General features: G+C 44.8%; 2 protein-coding genes across 9 annotated transcripts in view; both read right to left on the bottom strand.

The window, feature by feature from the left end:
* LOC310827694 (uncharacterized protein) overlaps positions 1 to 20,474 on the bottom strand; it is a 940,809-nt gene that overhangs the window by 327,242 nt on the left and 593,093 nt on the right. The window lies entirely within an intron of this gene.
* The window catches only part of LOC310827663 (sodium channel protein type 5 subunit alpha-like), a 307,589-nt gene that overhangs the window by 143,894 nt on the left and 143,221 nt on the right, over positions 1 to 20,474 (bottom strand). For all 8 annotated transcript variants that reach the window (XM_083703903.1, XM_083703902.1, XM_083703904.1 and 5 more), the window contains 4 exons: positions 12,117 to 12,180; positions 8,034 to 8,175; positions 4,702 to 4,899; positions 869 to 1,048 (listed from right to left, as the gene is read on the bottom strand). In XM_083703903.1, the coding sequence (XP_083560029.1) occupies positions 869 to 1,048; positions 4,702 to 4,899; positions 8,034 to 8,175; positions 12,117 to 12,180 (584 nt within the window). The remainder of the gene's footprint in view (positions 1 to 868; positions 1,049 to 4,701; positions 4,900 to 8,033; positions 8,176 to 12,116; positions 12,181 to 20,474) is intronic.

Raw genomic sequence — 20,474 nt, 5'->3', positions numbered from 1 at the left:
CTAAAACTCGCTGGTACGGTGGTCTTTATGACATGTCAGAGCATGGCTATTTTTCTTCTTTTTTCTGCTTATCTATATCCCACAGCTTGTGGGACTGTGGATATGAACACAGGAACATGGCCTGATCCTGAATCACACCACTGATCCATCTCACCTAGTACAGTGGTACCTCGGGTTACATACGCTTCAGGTTACAGACTCCGCTAACCCAGAAATATTACCTTGGGTTAAGAACTTTGCTTCAGGATGAGAATAGAAATCGTGCAGCGGTGGCTCAGCGGCGGCGGGAGGCCCCATTAGCTAAAGTGGTGCTTCAGGTTAAGAACAGTTTCAGGTTACAAACAGACCTCCAGAACGAATTAAGTTCTTAACCCGAGGTACCACTGTACAGTCTCCTGTGACTGGAAGCAGTTGTTCAGGGTCCCGGGCAGAGGATGGTCTTTTCCATTCCTGATACTGTATGTGACAAAGTCCTTCTCCTGGAGGTCAAGGATTAAAGTTACCAGATCCAAAGTGGGGGGGGGGGGCAGAGAAGTGACCAGTAGGTGGGTGCGCCCAGGGCACATGCTGAAAAACCCAAACATGCTCATAGGCCTAGAACTCTTGTACTGATCCAGCCTGAAGGGAAATCCTTTCCTATCTCCATGATAGTGATTCCTTTTCTAGAGGAGTTCCCCCTTCATTGGCACTTTTGGGAAAGACTCAGAGCTGTAGCTACGGGGGAACGGGGCTAGCCAGGATTCTTTTTGCCCCAGGTGAAGCCTCTAGAGGGGCACCATTGAGGCTCCCAGCCTGTGGGGTATGTGTGCCAAACTGGGTCTTTGACCTGGGTGAAATAAGGCCTAGTTTTACCCCTAGAAAGACTAACCGTCCTCTGCTGGCCATCCTCCGATTCAGATTTTGGACCCTTCTGATCTTCCCCATCCTCTTCTCCCGCTGAGGATTTCTTCTTTCTTCTGCGGCTTCTTCGTTCCTTGGAATTTTTCGATGCCAAAGGTGACATTTCAAATGAGCTAAGTGACATCGAATCGATTCCTCGGGCTAAAGCCTGGAAGGGGCAGATGAACGAAACAGAAATAGGCTACCTTTAAAACTATATGTATATAACACTTCATATATATATAGCAGAGGGAGGGGGGGGGAGATCTTTAACTTATAGAGTTAGCCTCGTTCAAACCAATTTCAGCATTCCTCGCCAAGCAAAACTTGAAGAAAACTAAACATGATTCAACATACTAGTGATTTCCCCCACAGAATCCTTAAATCACAATAGTGCTTAGAAAATGTTTCCCTACATATAAAAGAGGAAACCTAATTTAGTTTTGAGCTGAGTTTTCAATTTGAAATTCGGTGAGAGTTGCAAAGTTCCACACAACCGGCCCACACTGGCCCAATAATGGTCTGAACTGGGTGAAGTGGTACTATGACCAAGGGCACTCAGAAAACCTGTGTCTTGGCTGGAACTTGAATCCTGACTCCATCCCATCATCTACTGCCATGATTCTCAAGTGTGAGGCATTGCAGACTGCCCCCCCCCAAAAAAAACCCACATGTTCAAGAGTCATGAGCCAACATTGATAATGTTGAGGCATTTGAGCACAGGCAAAGCTCTCTACCACGAGGGCAATGGAGCCGGAGTTTCTGAGAAATCTCTGCTTCTCCCAAGAAAGCAGAAGCAACAGCCCGTGTTATTTCTGCTGATACAGATTTTCCTTTTTCTTTTCTGCAAGGAAAATCTTATCCTGCAAAGTGACAGAACCTGCTGTGACCAGGGATCCAGAGCGATAAACACAAACCATGGGCTTAAAGCACACAAACACACACACACGCCAGCCCACACGTACATAATACACAGATAAGATAGACTTTTCTCCTCTGCATGCCTGGACAGCATGCCCTCTGCGCCAGCTATCTGGAGAAATCGCTGCAGGAAAAGTCTGATAACACCAAGAGGTGCTAGAAATGGAGCAGAGGCCAAATTAGGTGGGGGAGGGAGAGAGAGAGAGAGAGAATGAAAATAATAATAATAATAATAATAATAATAATAATAATAATAATAATAATAATAATAATGATGCTGCTGCTGCTGCTGCTGCTGCTGCTACAACACAGCCTGGAACTGAAACCAACTCCTCCACCCCACGATAATCATGAAAAAAGAAGCCAATAACTAGGAAAAGGACAATAAAATGCACATTTGGGACAGAGGTCAGCACTGTATCCTTAACTGTGTCATATCCCATTATGTAAAATGAGGAGGAAGTCAGAGATTGTACCATTCTGGACTGTACCCACTTGTCTGTTGTTGAGGGGGACCTATTTTTATTTTCCTATTACATCCTTCCTCCAAGGAGCTCAGAGTGATGATCACCCACCACCACCACCCTCAACATCCTCTTCACTGCAAGTTCATCTTTACAACAATCCTGTGTGTTGAGGTCAGGCCAAGAGGGTGCCAAGGTTCGCCCATGAGCTTTACAGCTAAGCAGGGATTTGAACCCAGGTTTGACGCAGCTCTTTGGTTATGCCAAATCGCGGTACTTAATTAGCCAGCCCAAACACATTACCTTGGCGAAAGAACCTGGCTTGGCAAGCTTGCTCTTATATATTCTACCCATAGATACAGGATCCCGAGAATTGGAAGGGTATCAGGGTTACATCTAGAATGACCCCCCCACCCCCAAACTAATATCAAAATTCAGGTGGTGCAACATTCAAATCACTCAGTTGAAGTATGAAGTGGTATAGTACAGTCATACCTTGGGTTACAGCCGCTTCAGGTTGTGTTTTCTTGGGTTGCGGACCTCTGAAACCTGGAAGTACCAGAACGGGTTACTTCCGGGTTTCGGTGGTCATGCATGTGCAGAAGCATAAGTGCCGAATCGCAACCCGCGCGTGCACAGACGCACAGATGTGGGTTGCGAACGTGTATCCCGCACAGATCACGTTCGCAACCCGAGTGTCCACTGTACAGTGGTACCTCTGGTTGTGAACGGGATCCGTTCCGGAGCCCCATTCACAATATTGGCAGAATGCAACCCGCGCCTGCAGGTCACGATTCGCCACTTCTGCGCATGCGCGCGACGTCATTTTGAGCGTCTGCGCATGCGCGAGAAACGAAACCCGGAAGTAACCCTTTCCGGTACTTCTGGGTCACCGCAGGACGCAACCTGAAAACGCTCAACCTGAAGCAAACGCAAGACGAGGTATGACTGTACCTCATAATACCACAAACTGGGTCTTCAGGACAGTAGCATCTTCAGAAGGATGATCTGATCCACTGAATATGTTCTCACCTCTAAGTTTTGAGGGATTCTGTTCCCCGCCCCCCGAGAGAAATCAGATTTAATTAACAGCCACCCACAGCAGCCGCAGGAACAAACGGCAAACCATCCCACAACAATTGATGCCAGCTTCATTCACGCTAATCAGACCCATTGTAGTATTATACTCAGCAGCAGTGCTCCTGGCCTACAGCTGGTGAGCCTCTTTATTTGCACAAGAAGAGCATTGGCAGTGTTTAAACAGCTGACCCCCCGTCTATTATTCCACTTGTTGAATAATGGGATACTAATGGCTGTTTGAAGTTGCAAGATCAATACAGCAAATCTAAAAAGAATGCTAATTAACTTGAACTAATGGTGAGGGCAGCAAATATTGAATGAAAAGCCATTAATTTCCTTCTATTGAGCATGGGAATATCTTTAAAGATGATGATAATAATAAACCAACTGGCTCTTTCCGATTGTGTTCCACACAAACACACTCACACACACTGCCAATTAACACATGCCATCGTAGTGGGATGCTAAGAGCTGCTTCCACCGGCGACATATTTTGCACACAGATAGGAAAGAAAGCCCAGGGTGAGGGAGTCTGGGTTGTGAAGTTTGGGCATGTTATAAAGACGCTTAATACCACTCAGGGTGAGAGACTGAACTGTCAGAAAGAGAGAAAGGCCAATCTGGGTGGGAGGCATGCTTTACGTTGCTGTGTGTACAGCTTTGTATTGCTTTAGGTGGAGGTGGGTTAATAGCTGTAAATTACGTTTAATGCTGCCAGGGATTCTTTGTAGATCAGACTTTGCTTTGTGGCAGGTGGTTGGCTGGGAATTAACTATGTTATTGTGGGTAAGGTTGGTGGGAATGGCTGAGAGCGAGGTTTGCATGTGGGAGAGTGCTGTCAGGGGCTGGCTGGATGACAAGGAGTGGTGGGAGGTGCCAACCGGGGTACCCCAAAGGGAAACCCCAGAGGAGGAAGGCTCAGAGCCTGGACATTGGTGGTGGGAGAGGTCAGAGGAGAAGTCTGGGAGGAGGGGATGAATGAAGGGGCAGAAGAAGAAGAGGAGGAGTTTGGATTTGATATCCCGCTTTATCACTACCCGACGGAGTCTCAAAGCAGCTAACATTATCCTTCCCCTTCCTCCCCCACAACAAACACTCTGTGAGGTGAGTGGGGCTGAGAGATTTCAGAGAAGTGTAACTAGCCCAAGGTCAGCCAGCAGCTGCATGTGGAGGAGCGGGGAAGCGAACCCGGTTCACCAGATTACGAGTCCACCGCTCTTAACCACTACACCACAGTGGGCAGGGATTGGAACTACGTGATTTTGCCAATTACGTAACTCAGCTGTCAAAAGAAAGATGAAAGGAACACACCACCACACGGGCTCCTCCAAGACCACCCCCTGGAATGATTACAGACCTCCTGCTCTTTCTTGAGAGCCTCCATGGCTTCTTGAAACTTCCTCTCCTTCGCTTCCATTTCAGCAATGGTGGCCTGGTTCTGCTCTTCGTACGCCATGGCCACCACAGCCAAGATCAAGTTGATCAGGTAAAAGGAGCCCAGAAAGATGACCAGCATGAAAAACAGCATGTAGATCTTGCCAGCAGATCTAAGCGTCTGAATAAGACCAAGAGAGAGCGGGGGGGGGGGGAGTTCATTATTAAAATGAATTGCTAGTTTTAACCTTTGTGTTTATCCAAAGCAACTCTTCCCGCATTCTCAGATAAGGCTGCTGAAATGAAGAAAGCTTGGTTGGTGGGAGGGACAAGCAGTTTTTCACTTCTGTTCTTGTGATAGGTCAAGAGCCTATGCAATGTATTGGTCTTCCTTAGCCTGGTTGGCTCAGGAAGTTCATCATATGGGAAGTCAGGAGCAGCAAAACACTGCAGCTCAGTTCTGGTAACGTCCTGAGCTGAAAGGCACTCCAGTGTGTCCTCTTGCTGAATTCTATGTCTGCCTCTCTTTCTAAGCCAATATTTTGCACTTGGGTGGGATAGCTCAGTCAGTAGAGCATGAGGCTCTTAATCTCAGGGCTGTGGGTTCTAGCCCCACGTCAGACAATTGCAGGGGGTTGGCAAGATGTCTCTCATGGCTCCTTCGGCTCCTTCCAACACTACAATCCCATGATTCTCTGGTGGGCCTTAGTGGTCTAAGAGAATACAAAGTACCGTATTTTTCGCTCTATAAGACGCACCAGACCACAAGACGCACCTAGTTTTTGGAGGAGGAAAACAAGAAAAAAATATTCTGAATCTCAGAAGCCAGAACAGCAGGGATCACTGCACAGTGAAAGCAGCAATCCCTCTTGCTGTTCTGGCTTCTGGGATAGCTGCGCAGCCTACATTCGCTCCATAAGATGCACACACATTTCCCCTTTTAGGAGGGGAAAAGTGAGTCTTATAGAGCAAAAAATATGGTAGATCCCGCAAGCTTGGAGTTCCATCACCCCTGCCTTAGGGATCAGTTCCTGGTTACAGAATCACATGTCACTACTAACACCCCTAGCCACTTAGCTTGTTTAAAGCTTTCTGAAATGAATGTCAGCTGCACAGGCAGTATTGCATTTATTTTTACAGGTTTGTATATTTTAATGTTTTAATGTTTCTAGCAAGCCAACCAGAAAACTTTTTTTTCAACCACGCAACCTAAAAATATTTTATTGAAACAAAAGAACAGCAAGACACGGATAAAATTGAGGAAGTGAAATTATTATTTCCACAGGAACACTAACGTTTATTTACAAGCAAATCCACTTAGCTTCCGCTTACAAAGCATCAATCACTGGCAGGTATTGGTGAAGGCAGCATGGTCTGAAAGCTGGTTACTAATTCACTTGCACAGAGTTAGGTTAGCGGTCCACATAGGTCAATATTGTCTACAATGGCTAGCAGAAGCTAGCCAGGATTTCAGCCATGGGTCTTTCCCAGCCATACCTAGAGATGCTGGGGATTGAACCTGGGACATTCTGTGTGCAAAGCAGATGCTCTCACAGAGGTGGGGCCTCTCACTTAAGCATGGCAATGCTCACAAGGGAATTTAACACTGATGTGCCCAAAACTTGCCAGCCGTGTGCATTAAACTGCTCTCATGAATCACTGCATCTATTGTTGTCACAACTTTACATTTTGCAGAGCTCTGGTATGTACATGGAACTCCGTGGGTGAGAAAGAAGGCCTGTGGAACGCCCTCCCACCCGATGTCAAAGAGAAGAACAACTACCAGATTTTCAGAAGACATCTGAAGGCAGCCCTCTTTAGGGAAGCTTTTAATGTTTAACAGACTACTGTATTTTAATATTTTGTTGGAAGCTGCCCAGAGTGGCTGGGGAAATCCAGCCAGATGGGCAGGGTATAAATAAAAAATTCTATTCTATTCTCTTCTGTTGTTTCTGCTCTCACAGCTGGCCCATTTATCACATATGCTTGAGGCCACACTTTTGTGTGTGCAAAATATTCCTCAGTGCATAAAATGAGGAAATAGCTGTATGCATGGAGGTCCTCGGGTTCAGTGAAGCCTGGCATATGAACTGCTTCCTGTGCTACTATTCAAAAAGAGACATTTCCCCATGAACAAGGCTGCTATATGGGTGAGGCTGTTTAATGGGTTTTCCTCACCCAACTGGCACCCTTAATCCTAGGTGGGTGCCGATTAAATAGGAAAATTCCACGTGACTGTCTCCACTTATGTGGTTGTGACAATCACATAGAGCCAGGTAGGGTTACACTGCAGGAAACTAGCAGCCCTTGTAACCCTCTGACCCTGTAATGGAGCCAATTCATGATTTGACAAATACACAAAGCCGGCTGAGTTCACCAATGTGCCTTTTCCTTCTCAATTTATAAAGTGGACTATAAAAAGATGATGACTTTATATGTCACATGTCAACAAACGATTCTTCAAATATTCAAGGGTTCACATTGCAGCTAACAATTCAGATTTAATTTACAGGCTGGTTAATAAGATAGATTTAAATGCACCTGATCTTCCAGTCTTATTATGAAGCGACACAATATGGTTTCATGTTTGTTATGACTGAGTCAACAAGGCAAAATAAATGGCTGGAAAGAACATATACCGTGGGATTGATCTTGTGGGAAATGATACTGAAGGAACAACAAATGTAGTCCTCAAACTACATTGGGAAATTCATATTTGAGTTTGACATTGTTCATATGGCGGAAATGGAGAAAATTTCCTGCTCCAGGTACTTCCCCAGACTCAACTTTCCTAGGACATGATATAAGCGACTTAGGCCCCAAATACCTGAACAACCGTCTCCTTCCCTGCAGACCGTAGGGTGCTGAGATCAGTGGAGGGGGCTCTCTTAGTTGTTCTACCACCCTCATAAGCTTGAAGGGGAGACTGCAACCCAGGAGAGGGCCTTCTCTGTGTTGGCCCCTAAGCTGTGGAAGGTTAATGTGGCAGCTTCCTTATATAGCTTCTGGCAAAGGCTAAAGGCTCACCGCTTTTGACACCTGGAGTGTATATTTTTAGGATCCACCTTATTTTTGTGATCGTAATCTTCTTTAAACTGTTTTTTATATTGTGTGTTAATTGTTTTAACCCACCTTAGTATGAAGGGTGAGTGATAAATAGCATAATAATAATAATAATAATAATAATAATAATAATAATTTGTACATGGGAGACAAGTTTCTTCCTTTCCTAAATGGAAAGCCCATAGAGTCTGTGATGTGTTAAAGGAGAAGGTTATCCACAAACAAAAGCAACCAGACAAATCAGTCTTCTACCTGTTGATAGAGGCGTTCCCAGCAATCCTGCGTCATGAGGCGGAACAAGGAGAGGAAGGCCCAGCCAAAGGTATCAAAGCTTGTGTACCCAAAGTCAGGATTGTCACCAGCCTTCAGACAGATGTAATTGTCCGGACATGAACTGCAGGAAGAGAAGCAATAAGCAATAAAGGCTACTGGTGGGGAAAGTTCTCTCAGCTCAGCTTGGAAGTTTGATGGCAAGGGAGTCATTGAATAATGTTTTGGGTTTTTTTAATAAATAAAAAACGACAGCACTGGCACACAAAACTTTGCAGCAAATGGTACTCATCCTTCCATGCCAGAGGCAACACCTCTCTGTCTCGCTGCAGCAACCACAATTCCTGACTTCCCTTGTCCCCTAAATGCTGCCACCTGAACCAACCTGCCACCCCCTGGTTCCATGGTCTGGACAGTCCTAGAAAAGATATCGCTCCTCCCTTCCCTGCTAGAGTTCTGAATTGACATGTATGTAACAATGGCTTCATCTTATCATGCTACCACATCATTTTCTACTGCCTTTCAACTACAGTGGTACCTCGGGTTAAGTACTTAATTCGTTCTGGAGGTCTGTTCTTAACCCCAAACTGTTCTTAACCTGAAGCACCACTTTAGCTAATGGGGCCTCCTGCTGCCGCCACGCCGCCGGAGCACAATTTCTGTTCTCATCCTGAAGCAAAGTTCTTAACCCAAGGTATTATTACTGGGTTAGCAGAGTCTGTAACCTGAAGCGTATGTAACCTGAAGCATATGTAACCTGAGGTACCACTGTAGTGATCTGTTTTCTATCCAAGGCCCCAAGAACATTAAATATCACTCAGGTCACATACAGGGATGAATGAATCCGCCAATTTTTATTTCTTTCATTTCCCCAATATTAAACTTAGTTCTCCACATTTTAGTAGCAATTTGTGACTACTTCTTTTGTCATGAATATTGATCGGCATTTTAGTGAGAATTTATTCCAACGCCCAACATTTTTTTGCAAGCCATATCCCCTACATAACAGATATTGTATGTTATTTTCTCATATGTATGCATTTTAATACACACTTTGCCCTAATATATAAATTTTTGTACACAGTATTTGACTGGAGAACTACGCTGCAAAATCTGGAGAATGCGAATCTCAAAGGATAATTGTGTTCTGCTTATACTGCCGCTTCGAAAAGTGTGAGGCTGGGCAACCTGCCTTTCAGGAATCATGTTCCCACTGAGGAACCCTCAAAAAGATTCTGCAAAATCCCTAGGTTCCCTGGAATACAGCTGGAAAACTCTTTTTTACAGAATCCAAAAGGATTTAGCCAAGTCTCTGCTTTTGGATTTTCTAGCAAATATACTCTGGGCAATTTATACACCCAGGGGGAAGGAATGAACCTGTCACGTTATCAAAAATCTTCTGATATACAAGGAGTGGCAATGCGAACTTTTTCCATTAGCGTCTTTCCAGAAGAACATCCACAGGACACCATATGATTAATCACAATAAAAAAGTACAGTGCTATTGATTAAGGACAGTTAACAGCATCAATCTGCCCACCCATCAATCAGGCTATACTCAACATTGTGGGATGGCCATTTATTTATTTTTAAAGGCCTTTTTGTCAAATCAGCAGCAGAGATTGTATATCCCTGATATCAACCTCTACTGTATGAGGCAAACGTAATTAGCTGAGATGGCTTTTTAAAAGGATTAGACAAATTCATGGAGGGTGTTCCTCAATAGCCATTAACCGTAATAGCGAAGTGGAACTTCCATGTTGAAACGCACTGTATCGCCGAGTACCACAAAGGACAAACAGGAGGGGATGGCAGTTTCCCTGTTTGTGAGCTTCTTGGTGGCACCTGGCTAGGATCACAAACAGGAACAGAATGTGATGGACCCAGCAGGACGCTGGAATTTGCAAAGAACGAATTCTCAAGCATCCCTACCCACATGACCTGCCTGAATCCGCCCAGCTCCACCCACTAAGTCACACTTCAACCTGCCTCCAGGCACCAGAATCTGATAAAACAATGGCTAGCTACTCTTAACAAATAGGTTCTCTCTTTTGCGTTACACACCATATTCCAAAAGGGCTTTAGTGCAAAAAAGCATTTATTTAATTCTACCTCTGCAGAGTGTCTAACAGGTGCCTGAAATTTTTTTTTTATGTGCTAATAGGGATTTTCTAATGAAACGCTGCAGCAGCAGCAACAACAACAACAGAAATAGTTCCCTAAAGAGGTTTTAAAAATAACGTTGAGGTTCACTGGAGAATTTTCTAAGGCCTCGTTCTCCTCCTAAATTACTCGTATTTATAGACTTGAGGTGAAACAATACATCTGAAACCGGGGAAGAAAGATGTTTCATCCTATAGAACATAAAATTTACTTTGGTCTCAATCTATAAATGAAAATGAGGGTCCAAGAGAGGATAATGGCAATTAAGGTTTCTATAGCAACCATAGCTAGGATGCCGTTGCCAAAGGTGCTCTCTTGTTACATCTCCAAGTGGCTTCATTTCTGTCCTTGGGATTTGCCAACTGAGCTTTCTTGACAATTTCAGAAGAGGCAGAAGTGCCCATAGAAAGAGGTTTCCAGGTTGCCATTCCCCACCCGCACTCCTGCACTTTTAACCATGGCAACACGGGCAAGAAGCCAAAAACCTAGAATTGTAGAACTGTAGAGTCATGTAGTCGAACCCCCTGGAATGCATGAATTCACGCAGCTGTCCCATAGGGGGACAGAATCTGCAACCTTGGCATTATCAGCACAACACTCTAACCAACTGAGCTACGCAGGCCTGCCAGTGGGAGTTTCACCTGTTGCATTTTTGCGTGCCCTGTAGCTGTGAAAGGCTCAGGAGCCTTGCCACAGAAAAGGTGGCAACCCTGAGAGGCCAGACATGGCATGAATGAAATCCACGTATTGTTTATTTTTTTAAACGTGCTCTTTCATAGGTGTAGGTACCACCTTTCATTATGATGAATATCTGTGCAAGGTAGTCCCTGACTGTAGGGAGGGAGGTGCCAAGCAGATAATGCTAGTTATTCGTGACTACAAAGGTAGCTTGGTTCTCAAATGCCTTGGTACTCAAACAACTTGGAACCCAAACACTGCAAACCCAGAAGTATGTGTTCTGGTTTGCGAACATTTTTCAGAAGCCGAACATGCTCCGTTTTGAGTGTTGCGCTTCCTATTTCAGTGCCACACGTCCGTTTTGAGCGTTACGCTGAGGTCTGTCTGGCCAATGAGGGTTTAATCTGGCCAATGGGGTACAGTCTAGTACCTGCGCTCTGGCCCAGCACATGGAAGCATCCTATGTTCCTAGGAGGGCACCTGTCATTCTCTGGAGCTGCCACAGTTTTTAGACTTCCAGAATCAGATGCCATTTCAGTGATTTCCAAAGGCTGTTAAAGAACACAAGCCTGTTCCCTCATCTCCCGAGGGAGAACACTGGAATTAATCATCAATCAGTCTCTCCCTTGTATTTCTGATGTCTCACTCCCACATTTCACTTTTATTCCCCCCCTTTCTTTTTCTTTCATATTTTTTTTTCATTTTCATTTTTTTTTAAAGGCACTAATCCACAACATCAAACACATTATCAAGTTTCCAGGAGGAAAAAAGAAATGAATGGCTAAAGAAAGAACTGGTAATAAGACTCCGACAGAATGTGGCTTTGAACTGGCAAGACACATCACTCTTCCTCCCCCACTGTTTGGAAAATTGCATTATCATGCCTGAAAGATTCACCACCACCGCCATGTCTATTATTGCTGACCCTTAGAAGGGGAAATCTCCATTCTCCTGTAAGTAGGACAGAGCTGAACTAATAACTATATTTGAGGTGGGGGGAGGGGCAAAATAAATATATATATTATAAAATAAATAAGCCCTAGCATGGGTGTTTCATTAGCTCTGTTCTTAACAACATTCCTATAGAGGCTGTATTTTACTGTTTTAGAAACATAATTTAGACAGAAGGAATGCCGGTGCCAACGTAGAAACTATGAAGTGCTACCTCATTAAAAAGGTGTAATAATGCTAGGTTTTGCTTAACTATCATCAAATATTACTTACCCAGCATCTGTGCTGTTGCCACAAAGTAGTGCATCCATGGTGCCTTCTTTTTTGAAGTAGTTATCTGCAACACAAACACAGTCAGCGTTTATTTGCAGCACATTTCCTTCACAAAAGGCGCAGCAAACTCGGGAGCAATTGAGATCTTTCACTGGCAGGGTTACGGTAGGTGGAGAATGGTGCAAAAGGCATCTTTCACCCAGGTGTACTAGTTTTCTACATGCAAGGTTGCATTTTGTCAACATGGAGGACCCTATGAAAACAATACCACAATGTCTACCCTGTGAACCTATACCTTGGGCAGTCCCTTTTATGAAGGCAGCAGCCGCGATCTCTAAACTAAGTATCCTCTCCAAACTACAGTTCCCAGTCCATTGCCCCATAGAGGTGGCGTCCTCTTGCATAAGATTCTTGCACACAGACTCCTCGTGCTGCTGCTCTGCAGATAAGGAGAGGAGCTGGATTTCTATGGGAAGCACAGGTGAGGTCTGTATACAAGTGAGGGGAGAAAGGCTTGTGCTGTCCATCAGGCAAAGGCTTTATCCACCTGCCTTTCCCCACCCATTCCAGCCCTAGGAGCCTTTCCCAGACCATGTCTTTGAGAATAGCAGAAGCAGTGGGGAAGAAGGGAGTGCATGGATATTGATTTAAAAAACAAACAAAAACAAATTTATAAGCTGTGCATCCTTGTTTCTCAACTTGATCCTTTTACATGATTTTGCATGTTTCGTGGTATTTTATGCATTGTGATTTGCCGTTATTTTTACTGACTGTAGTTTAGTAATTCTTTATTATAATTGTTAAGTGTAAACTGTTCAATTACAGTGGTACCTCGGGTTAAGTACTTAATTTGTTCTGGAGATCTGTTCTTAACCTGAAACTGTTCTTAACCTGAAGCACCACTTTAGCTAATGGGGCCTCCTGCTGCTGCCGTGCTGCTGCAGCACAATTTCTGTTCTTATCCTGAAGCAAAGTTCTTAACCTGAAGCACTATTTCTGGGTTAGCGGAGTCTGTAACCTGAAGCGTATGTAACCCAAGGTACCACTGTATTATTTGCTATATTTAATTTTACTTTTTATTATTATATACTAATGGATCATTGAACATTGCTTTATTTGATATGAGTTGCTTATTTTAAAGTTATTGTGACCTTTTTTTGTATCGAATCAGATTGCTATTAGGCGTGTGATTTTTTTGCTGTTTATTTTGTTGTTTCTTCAGCTTGTAAACTGCCTTGTGTGTAGTAATATAGAAAGGCGGCATACAAATTAAAAGTGAAATGAAACGAAATACAAGATAATGGTCTGCCTGGCACCACATTTGCCCAACCAAGGAAGAGCAAAAAAGAGGGAAAGAGAGTTCTGCTTTTGGTGTCATCCCTCACGCACATCCTTGCGCCTACATTTGGAAATATCTGGCTTTTCCTTGCCTTCATAGCATAGTCAATAGAAAAGAGATGCAACAAACAAACAAAAGCTCACAGAGACATTTCTTAAGGATTTCTTCTGGCCCGTGACTTCCATCACCAACTAGTCAGGGCTAAGCCAAAATGCTATCCCTCCATATTTCACAATCTATTTGCAGGAACAATATTTAAGGGGGGAGTGAAGGGGAGCAATGGGCAGGGGGTGAACTTCCTATAGCACTTCCTGGCATCTTAAGAGATAACAGCTGCCATTTTTTACCCCCAGCAAAGCGAGGACAGGAGTTACTGCCCTCATTCTGCCTTCAGAATGCTGTTGCATGGTGGTACCAACCTGACAGCAATGTCCTTGCTCGCCTTTCTTAAAAAAAATAAAAAATAATCCCTCACTCTTGACTGGCTTCAGAATAACACTACACTTTCATGGGTTGCCATCCTGAAGCCGGGCAAGAATGAGGGTCAAACTTCCTGCCCTCACTCATGAAAAAATGGTGGCCTTCGACAGACTAAATGCTGGGATACAAGTGAAATGAGCAAGGAAGAAAATCCGGGAATCTTTTGCACCCTCATTTTGAGCTGAAAGTTCTGCTAAAAAGAAAAGAAAGAAAGTCTTTCATCTCAGCAATGAATAATACAAAGGGACCCGAAGAGCAACTTGCTTCCAGATAAGCTGCATTGTTTCATAACCAATAACAAACAGCTTCTATTTTTTAGTATTCTTCCCATCCATTCCCCCACCTCCAGGGAGCTAGATGTTGGGTGTGATGGTGTTGAGTGGAACTTAGCTGTCTCTGGATGTAGCTAGGCGCCTATAAAGCATAACTGCATGACCGCGGCAGGAAGGAATGTTCAGAAAGCAGCTTCATACCAGCTACAGGGGAGATAAAAGATAAAAGACTGGTGCTAGCTGTCCCCCTTCCATTCAAAGGGGGGAATCACTCTAGCTTGACACAAAAACAAGGGGCTGTTATTTGGGGACACTTCCACTTATGGGCTGGATGAGGGCCTTGTCAACGAAACACAGCGGAATGAAGTGGTAGAGCCCTGGGGTGGTAAAAGAGACTGTACCGCTTTAGTCGGCAGTTGGGGGTTCTCACCATGGATAGTTATTCCCAAAAAGAAAAACAAAACAACAAACCTCTCTGGAATTAGAAAGCTAGCAATGAAGGGTACAGACTTCACAGTCAAGACCTTTGTTCCTGAAAAAAATTGTTTCCGTATGCAACTACGGCCGAACGGATTTTATTAGCACAACATTGGAAAAAAGAAGGTATCCCAGCTAAAGAAGACTGGCAAGTTAAATTAATAGAATATGTTGAAATGGCAAAATTGACAATGAAACTAAGAGGAAGAGACGACAATGAATTTAAAGAAGAATGGAAGATGTTTATTGCATTTGCAGGTGCCCACAACTCTTCCTCTGCACCTGAAGTCTCCATGTGCTCTTGTGAACACATTAAGGTCATCCCCGCCAACGTTTATCCAGTGAAAATAGGGACATTCTAAGGAAAAGCACGACATTGTGCGATCAAATTCAAAACCAGGACAGCTTCTGTAAATCCAAAACTGTCCTTGGAATATAGGGACACTTGGAGGGTCTGTAAGGGTCTAAGTGGGTTTGTTATATCAAATTCAACAACAACACACACATACACAGCCTCAGCCAATCCTGGTTGCCACAATTCCTCACAAAAACAGGCCTCAAGCAGTTTTAATTCACTTTGACTAACCTCCCTCTAAAAGCAAGGCCTCAACCAGCCTCAGCTACCACAAACTCCCTCAGCAGAAAAAGGCTTAACCAATGTTGCACTACTGCAAGTTCTCTCTCCTTGACATAGCGTGTTCTTCTTCATGGAGAGCACGTGTTGCGGTGGGGGCCGCCAGGACACTCCAAAGTTGGGGGCGGGCTAATTGATCGTTGGCCACTGATGCGATTGGGGCTTCCCTTGTTGTTGGGAAGAAGCCATTGGTTGATTGACAGCCAGAAATACTAAAACGCCTTGCACGAGGCTAGGGTTTCCTCTTTTCGCCCGTGCATCGGATTGCCCGTCCCCCCCTCCCTAGAATTAGGGTTGTTCGCTTTGACCTTGCTATGCCAGTCATGGGGTCATCTGCTCTTGGGGCAGGGGCCCGGTAGGAATTTTGTCCATCTGGCTGATTGGCTGGGGCCATTTGGTTTTTGCCTACTGTGTAGCAAATCGTCATAACTTGTAAGGTTGCAGTTAGGCATTGGTTTATGGTTTGGTTGGTTGAGGGGCATGGATTGGCTGTGTCTGCCCCTCTAATGCTGCTGCTGCTGCGAGGGATTCCGTTAAAGGAATTGGGGGCTAACTATTGCTTATCCACTCTGTCAAGGGGGCTCGGGCCATAGCAATGAGCTCCTGGTTGCATTTAGGGTGAGGGCAGGTTCCCTGCTCCATGCTACCCGCAAGTGTATTCCCCTATTCTGACTTTCGCATCATGCGGAATGTCAGTCTGTCTCCCATGGTTGAGGCAGATAGTCACAACCAATGCCTAAGCAACCACTCACAAATTTGTATTTTAATAAAGTTGTGACCAAAATTATGCCAAAAATCTTAAACAAAAAATTCTGTGTGATGTGTGAGTTATTCGGGTGGCCCTGGGGACCTCAACACGCAAACAGTTTCCAACAATGTGATTTGAGATTCCTTTGCTAAAGGCCAGCTGTCAGGACTTGTGATGTGGGAGCATTTGAGCACGCAGGGATGTTACTCAGCAGTTGCCAGACCCTCAATGTTCCTTGACTTTCTGTCCCACTTCTGGCGTTGCAGAAAAGCCTCCTACCTTTCCAGACAGATTTATCAGAAACAGGCTTCCCACCGATCAAGAAACGCTCATCCCCTCCAGCAGGTATCTCAGCCTCATCTCAAGCCGAGGTGCAAAACCGGCCGGCACTTTTAGCCAGAATAATTGGATCCGAAAGGCAGACTTTCAAACGACAAGGAAGCCTTAGTCACAAGGATTCTGACTGCCTCATGCAATGCAGAAAAGATGCCAGAAAGGAAATTATGTAGGTGAGGCCAGATGGCCTTTGAGATTGCAAAGAAACTCCCATCGCAGGACAATCACAGACAAAAACTTCCTGTCACTTGTCAAGAGAACTAGCAGAGTCTCCCTCAACCATTATTGACTATGAAGTCACTGAGTGACCTTAGAAAAGCTCTCCTTCCTCTCACAGCTACCTGTAATAATACCGGTCAACCTTTCAGAATTGCTTCAACGATCACTGAGACGTTCCCTGTGAAGTGCTGTGAACGATTAGGTTGCAAACTTGTGCGCAGGGCCTGTTTTATTTTTAATGAATGGTCTCGTTCGCATGTACTACAGAGCATAAGCCATGGTTAAGGAAATTGGTCTGTGCTCCTTCGCGAGCAGCTTCACTAAACAAAGGGGACGCCACTTCCTAAGGAGCAGTGTAACTCCCCTCCTGAACCAATTTTAAAATACGGTTCAAATCAAGTTTTTAAAGGTTTTAAAAAACCTTTTTACAAAAAAAAACCCAAACTGAATGAATCTACAGCAGGGCAGTTGATTCCACCCATCCACCCAGGCACAGCCCCAGTATATAATGGGTGGAACAATATTTCAGGTATCTGGAACCCAATATATAGACAAGTCACAGGATATCTAGCAAAACTAGACTGTGGCTTTTGGGTCAAGTGCACTGGGAGGGGCTTCCCCCCAAAATAGTTCAATTGGGGGTTTAAAATCCCTGTACCCCCCCCCAATGATGGCAAACTTCAGATTCATCCAGCTATTGATCTGTTTTGCTTCCCTCCAAGCCAAACAGCATATTTGCCTTTTGCTATTTACATCTCATAAATCTAGGCTGACTCATAAATCTTAAACTCCATTTTATTACTAAATGTACCCTTAATATCTCAATCAAGATGTATTTTCCACTGTCAGGCTGGCAGGCCAGAAATTTTAAGCTTCTTTCCTAGAAACCGTAATGTCCACCCACACAGAAGGATCCATATATAGTATGTGTGTGTTTTCCCCTCTGACCATCAAAGCATTGTTCTTCGTCTAATATTATGCATTTGACACACACACACACACACACATAGATATATACACACACAAACATATATATCAGTTCCAAGCCAAACAATGATGTATATATACATTCTGTTCAGGAAATAGTGTGTGGAATCTTAACGCTGGCAATGGCTGAGTGATGCCCTAAATTCCTTCATCTTAACCTTCATCCAGGAAAACTAAAAACTCGATAGTTTCAGGGGCTAATAGCTATTTGTATTTTAACCTCAGTACATTATGGGACATGGGTGGTGCCATGGGTTAAACCACAGAGCCTAGGACTTGCCGATCAGAAGGTCGGCGGTTCGAATCCCCATGACGGAGTGAGCTCCCATTGCTTGGTCCCTGCTCCTGCCAACCTAGCAGTTTGAAAGCACACCAGTGCAAGTAGATAAATAGATACCGGCAGGAAAGTAAAAGGCGTTTCCATGCGCTGCTCTGGTTCGCCAGAAGTGGCTTAGTCATGCTGGCCACATGACCCGGAAGCTGTACGCCGGCTCCCTCAGTCAATAAAGTGAGATGAGTGCTGCAAACCCAGAATCGGCCACGACTGGACCTAATGGTCAGGGGTCACTTTACCTTTATGTTACCTCAGTACATTAGTTTTTAAATACAAAGTAAGAAACTGACATAGGCAGTTTTAGCGGGTATTTTTCTTCCTCAAGCTGGATTCAGATGTGTCTTGGGGGTGGTACTGTACCCCCACCCTCCCAATGCCAGGTGAGGTGTGTTAGAAGATTGGGCACTTATCTGCTTCTTTGGGTTGGGTTTTCCTCAAAAAAGCAGGTTGGGGAGGGACCCAGCATGGGACATTGGCTGAGACAAAAAAGTACCCAAATGGCAAAGAATGGGTAAATTTTGTGAGGGTGGTTTTTGTGATTTTGGCCCCAAGCATTTTGCATTTACAGTGGTACCTCAGGTTACAGACGCTTCAGGTTACAGACACTTCAGGTTACAGACTCCGTTAACACAGAAATAGTACCTCAGGTTAAGAACTTTGCTTCAGGATGAAAACAGAAATCGCATGACGATGGCGCGGCGGCAGCAGGAGGCCCCATTAGCTAAAGTGGTACCTCAGGTTAAGAACAGTTTCAGGTTAAGTACGAACCTCCAGAATGAATTAAGTGCTTAACCCGAGGTACCACTGTACAGAATTAAAACTATAAGCGGTAAGTAGAAGAAATCTAGGAACATTATTTGCTGCCTCGCAAGTGACAATATCCCAGGACAGCCTTAGGCAACCTGGTGCCCTCCAGGTGGACCATTGCTGGACTACAATTGACCAAAACAATTTCTGAAGGGGGGTGGAGACATCATAAGATCAGTGATAGGCACACTCCCACACATTGGGCTTGAAAAACCAAATGACTGCTACGTGAAAGACTGTTCCCTCTCCCAAGCTCCAGTGAGCATCCCTCACCTGCTCACCCACCGACCTGTCTATCTCTCCGTCTTCCATCCTGCAACTACCTTCATTGCTGGTCTAGTGGCAGGGAGAGGGAAGCAAATTTTTGCCTCCCCCCACTGCGCTCTCTGATGCTTGACACTCCACTGTGGTAGGGGTACTGTGGTAAAGAGAAGGCCCACTGAGATGAGGATGCTGGCCCACCCCAGGACTTTTCCCAGAGGCCCACAAATCCCTGCAGCTGAACCTGAGTCCCCTGGAAAGGCTATTATTGCCCTATGGCATTTCATTTGAATTCTGCCCCAGATGCTTCATTCATGGGCCCCTATTTTCATGAATAGACCATGATCCCCTGAGCAGGCAGGGACATCTCTTCCCATTTCCCCTGGATTCTCTCCGAGACACCACTTCCTAATGAACAGTGGCAGGCTTTTACTTAATCGAGTCCTCGTTTGATCGAATTTAGCGTCCCTAATCCTCGCTTTATCTGCATTCGCGACATCAATCTTCAAGCAATTGAAATGCGGAATCTTATTATGTAGCGTGATCAATACCCCTCAAATGATGTTAAGTCATTCATCTCCACACAATACTTACAAAATGATTGATTCCCCAGCGCCGCCACTCATATTTGCCCTAAAGAGATGTTGGGTTGTTTTTCTCCGACAACCACATGACAACAATGAAGCACTAAAGCCTGGGAAATAAGAAATGAAAGGGCCTAACCAGTTCAGGGTGCAAGTCCTCCCTTCCACAACTCCTGACCATGTGCAGATTGACTCTCTGCCAGTTTTCTCTCCCAATTTTTCTTCTGCGTTACAAAGGTGCCTGCAAACATGACATGAAGGCTGGCAACATCCACCTTGCCATGTGTCAATCTCTTGCAGATGACCACAGTGCCTGGAGACAAGCAGGCAAGTCATGTATCCACAGCAGTGATCAGAGGAGGAATCACAGACAAAAGAAACAACATGGTGCATCTGCAGCAGCACAACTGGATAATAATAATAACAATTTATTCTTTGTACCCCGCCCATCTGGCTGGGTTTCCCCAGCCACTCTGGGCGGCTTCCAACAAAGACAAAAAATACACTAAAATGTCACACATTAGTGTGGATTAGTTGTAGTTTCCAAGTCACCTTTAAAGGTAGCCTCACGTAGAACACATTCCAGTAGAGCATGAGACAGTCTGTGGGCAGGTAGGGTCTCAGCCTGCGTACCAGGTGGAGATGGTAGACAACTGCCCTGGATACAGAACTGACATGCGCCTCCATGGACAGCTGAGAGTCCAAAATGACTCCCAGGCTGTGCACCTGTACTTCAGGGGCACAGTTACCCTATTCAGGATCAGGGAGTCCTCCACACCAGCCTGCCCGCTGTCCCCCAAGAACAGTACTTCTGCCTTGTCAGGATTCAACCTCAATCCATTAGCTGCCATCCATCCTCCAACCGCCTCCAGGCACTCAC

This window comes from Podarcis gaigeae, assembly GCF_964106915.1.
Source record: "Podarcis gaigeae genome assembly, chromosome: 12".
NCBI lineage: Eukaryota > Metazoa > Chordata > Lepidosauria > Squamata > Lacertidae > Podarcis > Podarcis gaigeae.
Note: the sequence above shows the minus strand (reverse complement) of the source record. Positions and strands in the feature narration are given on the sequence as shown.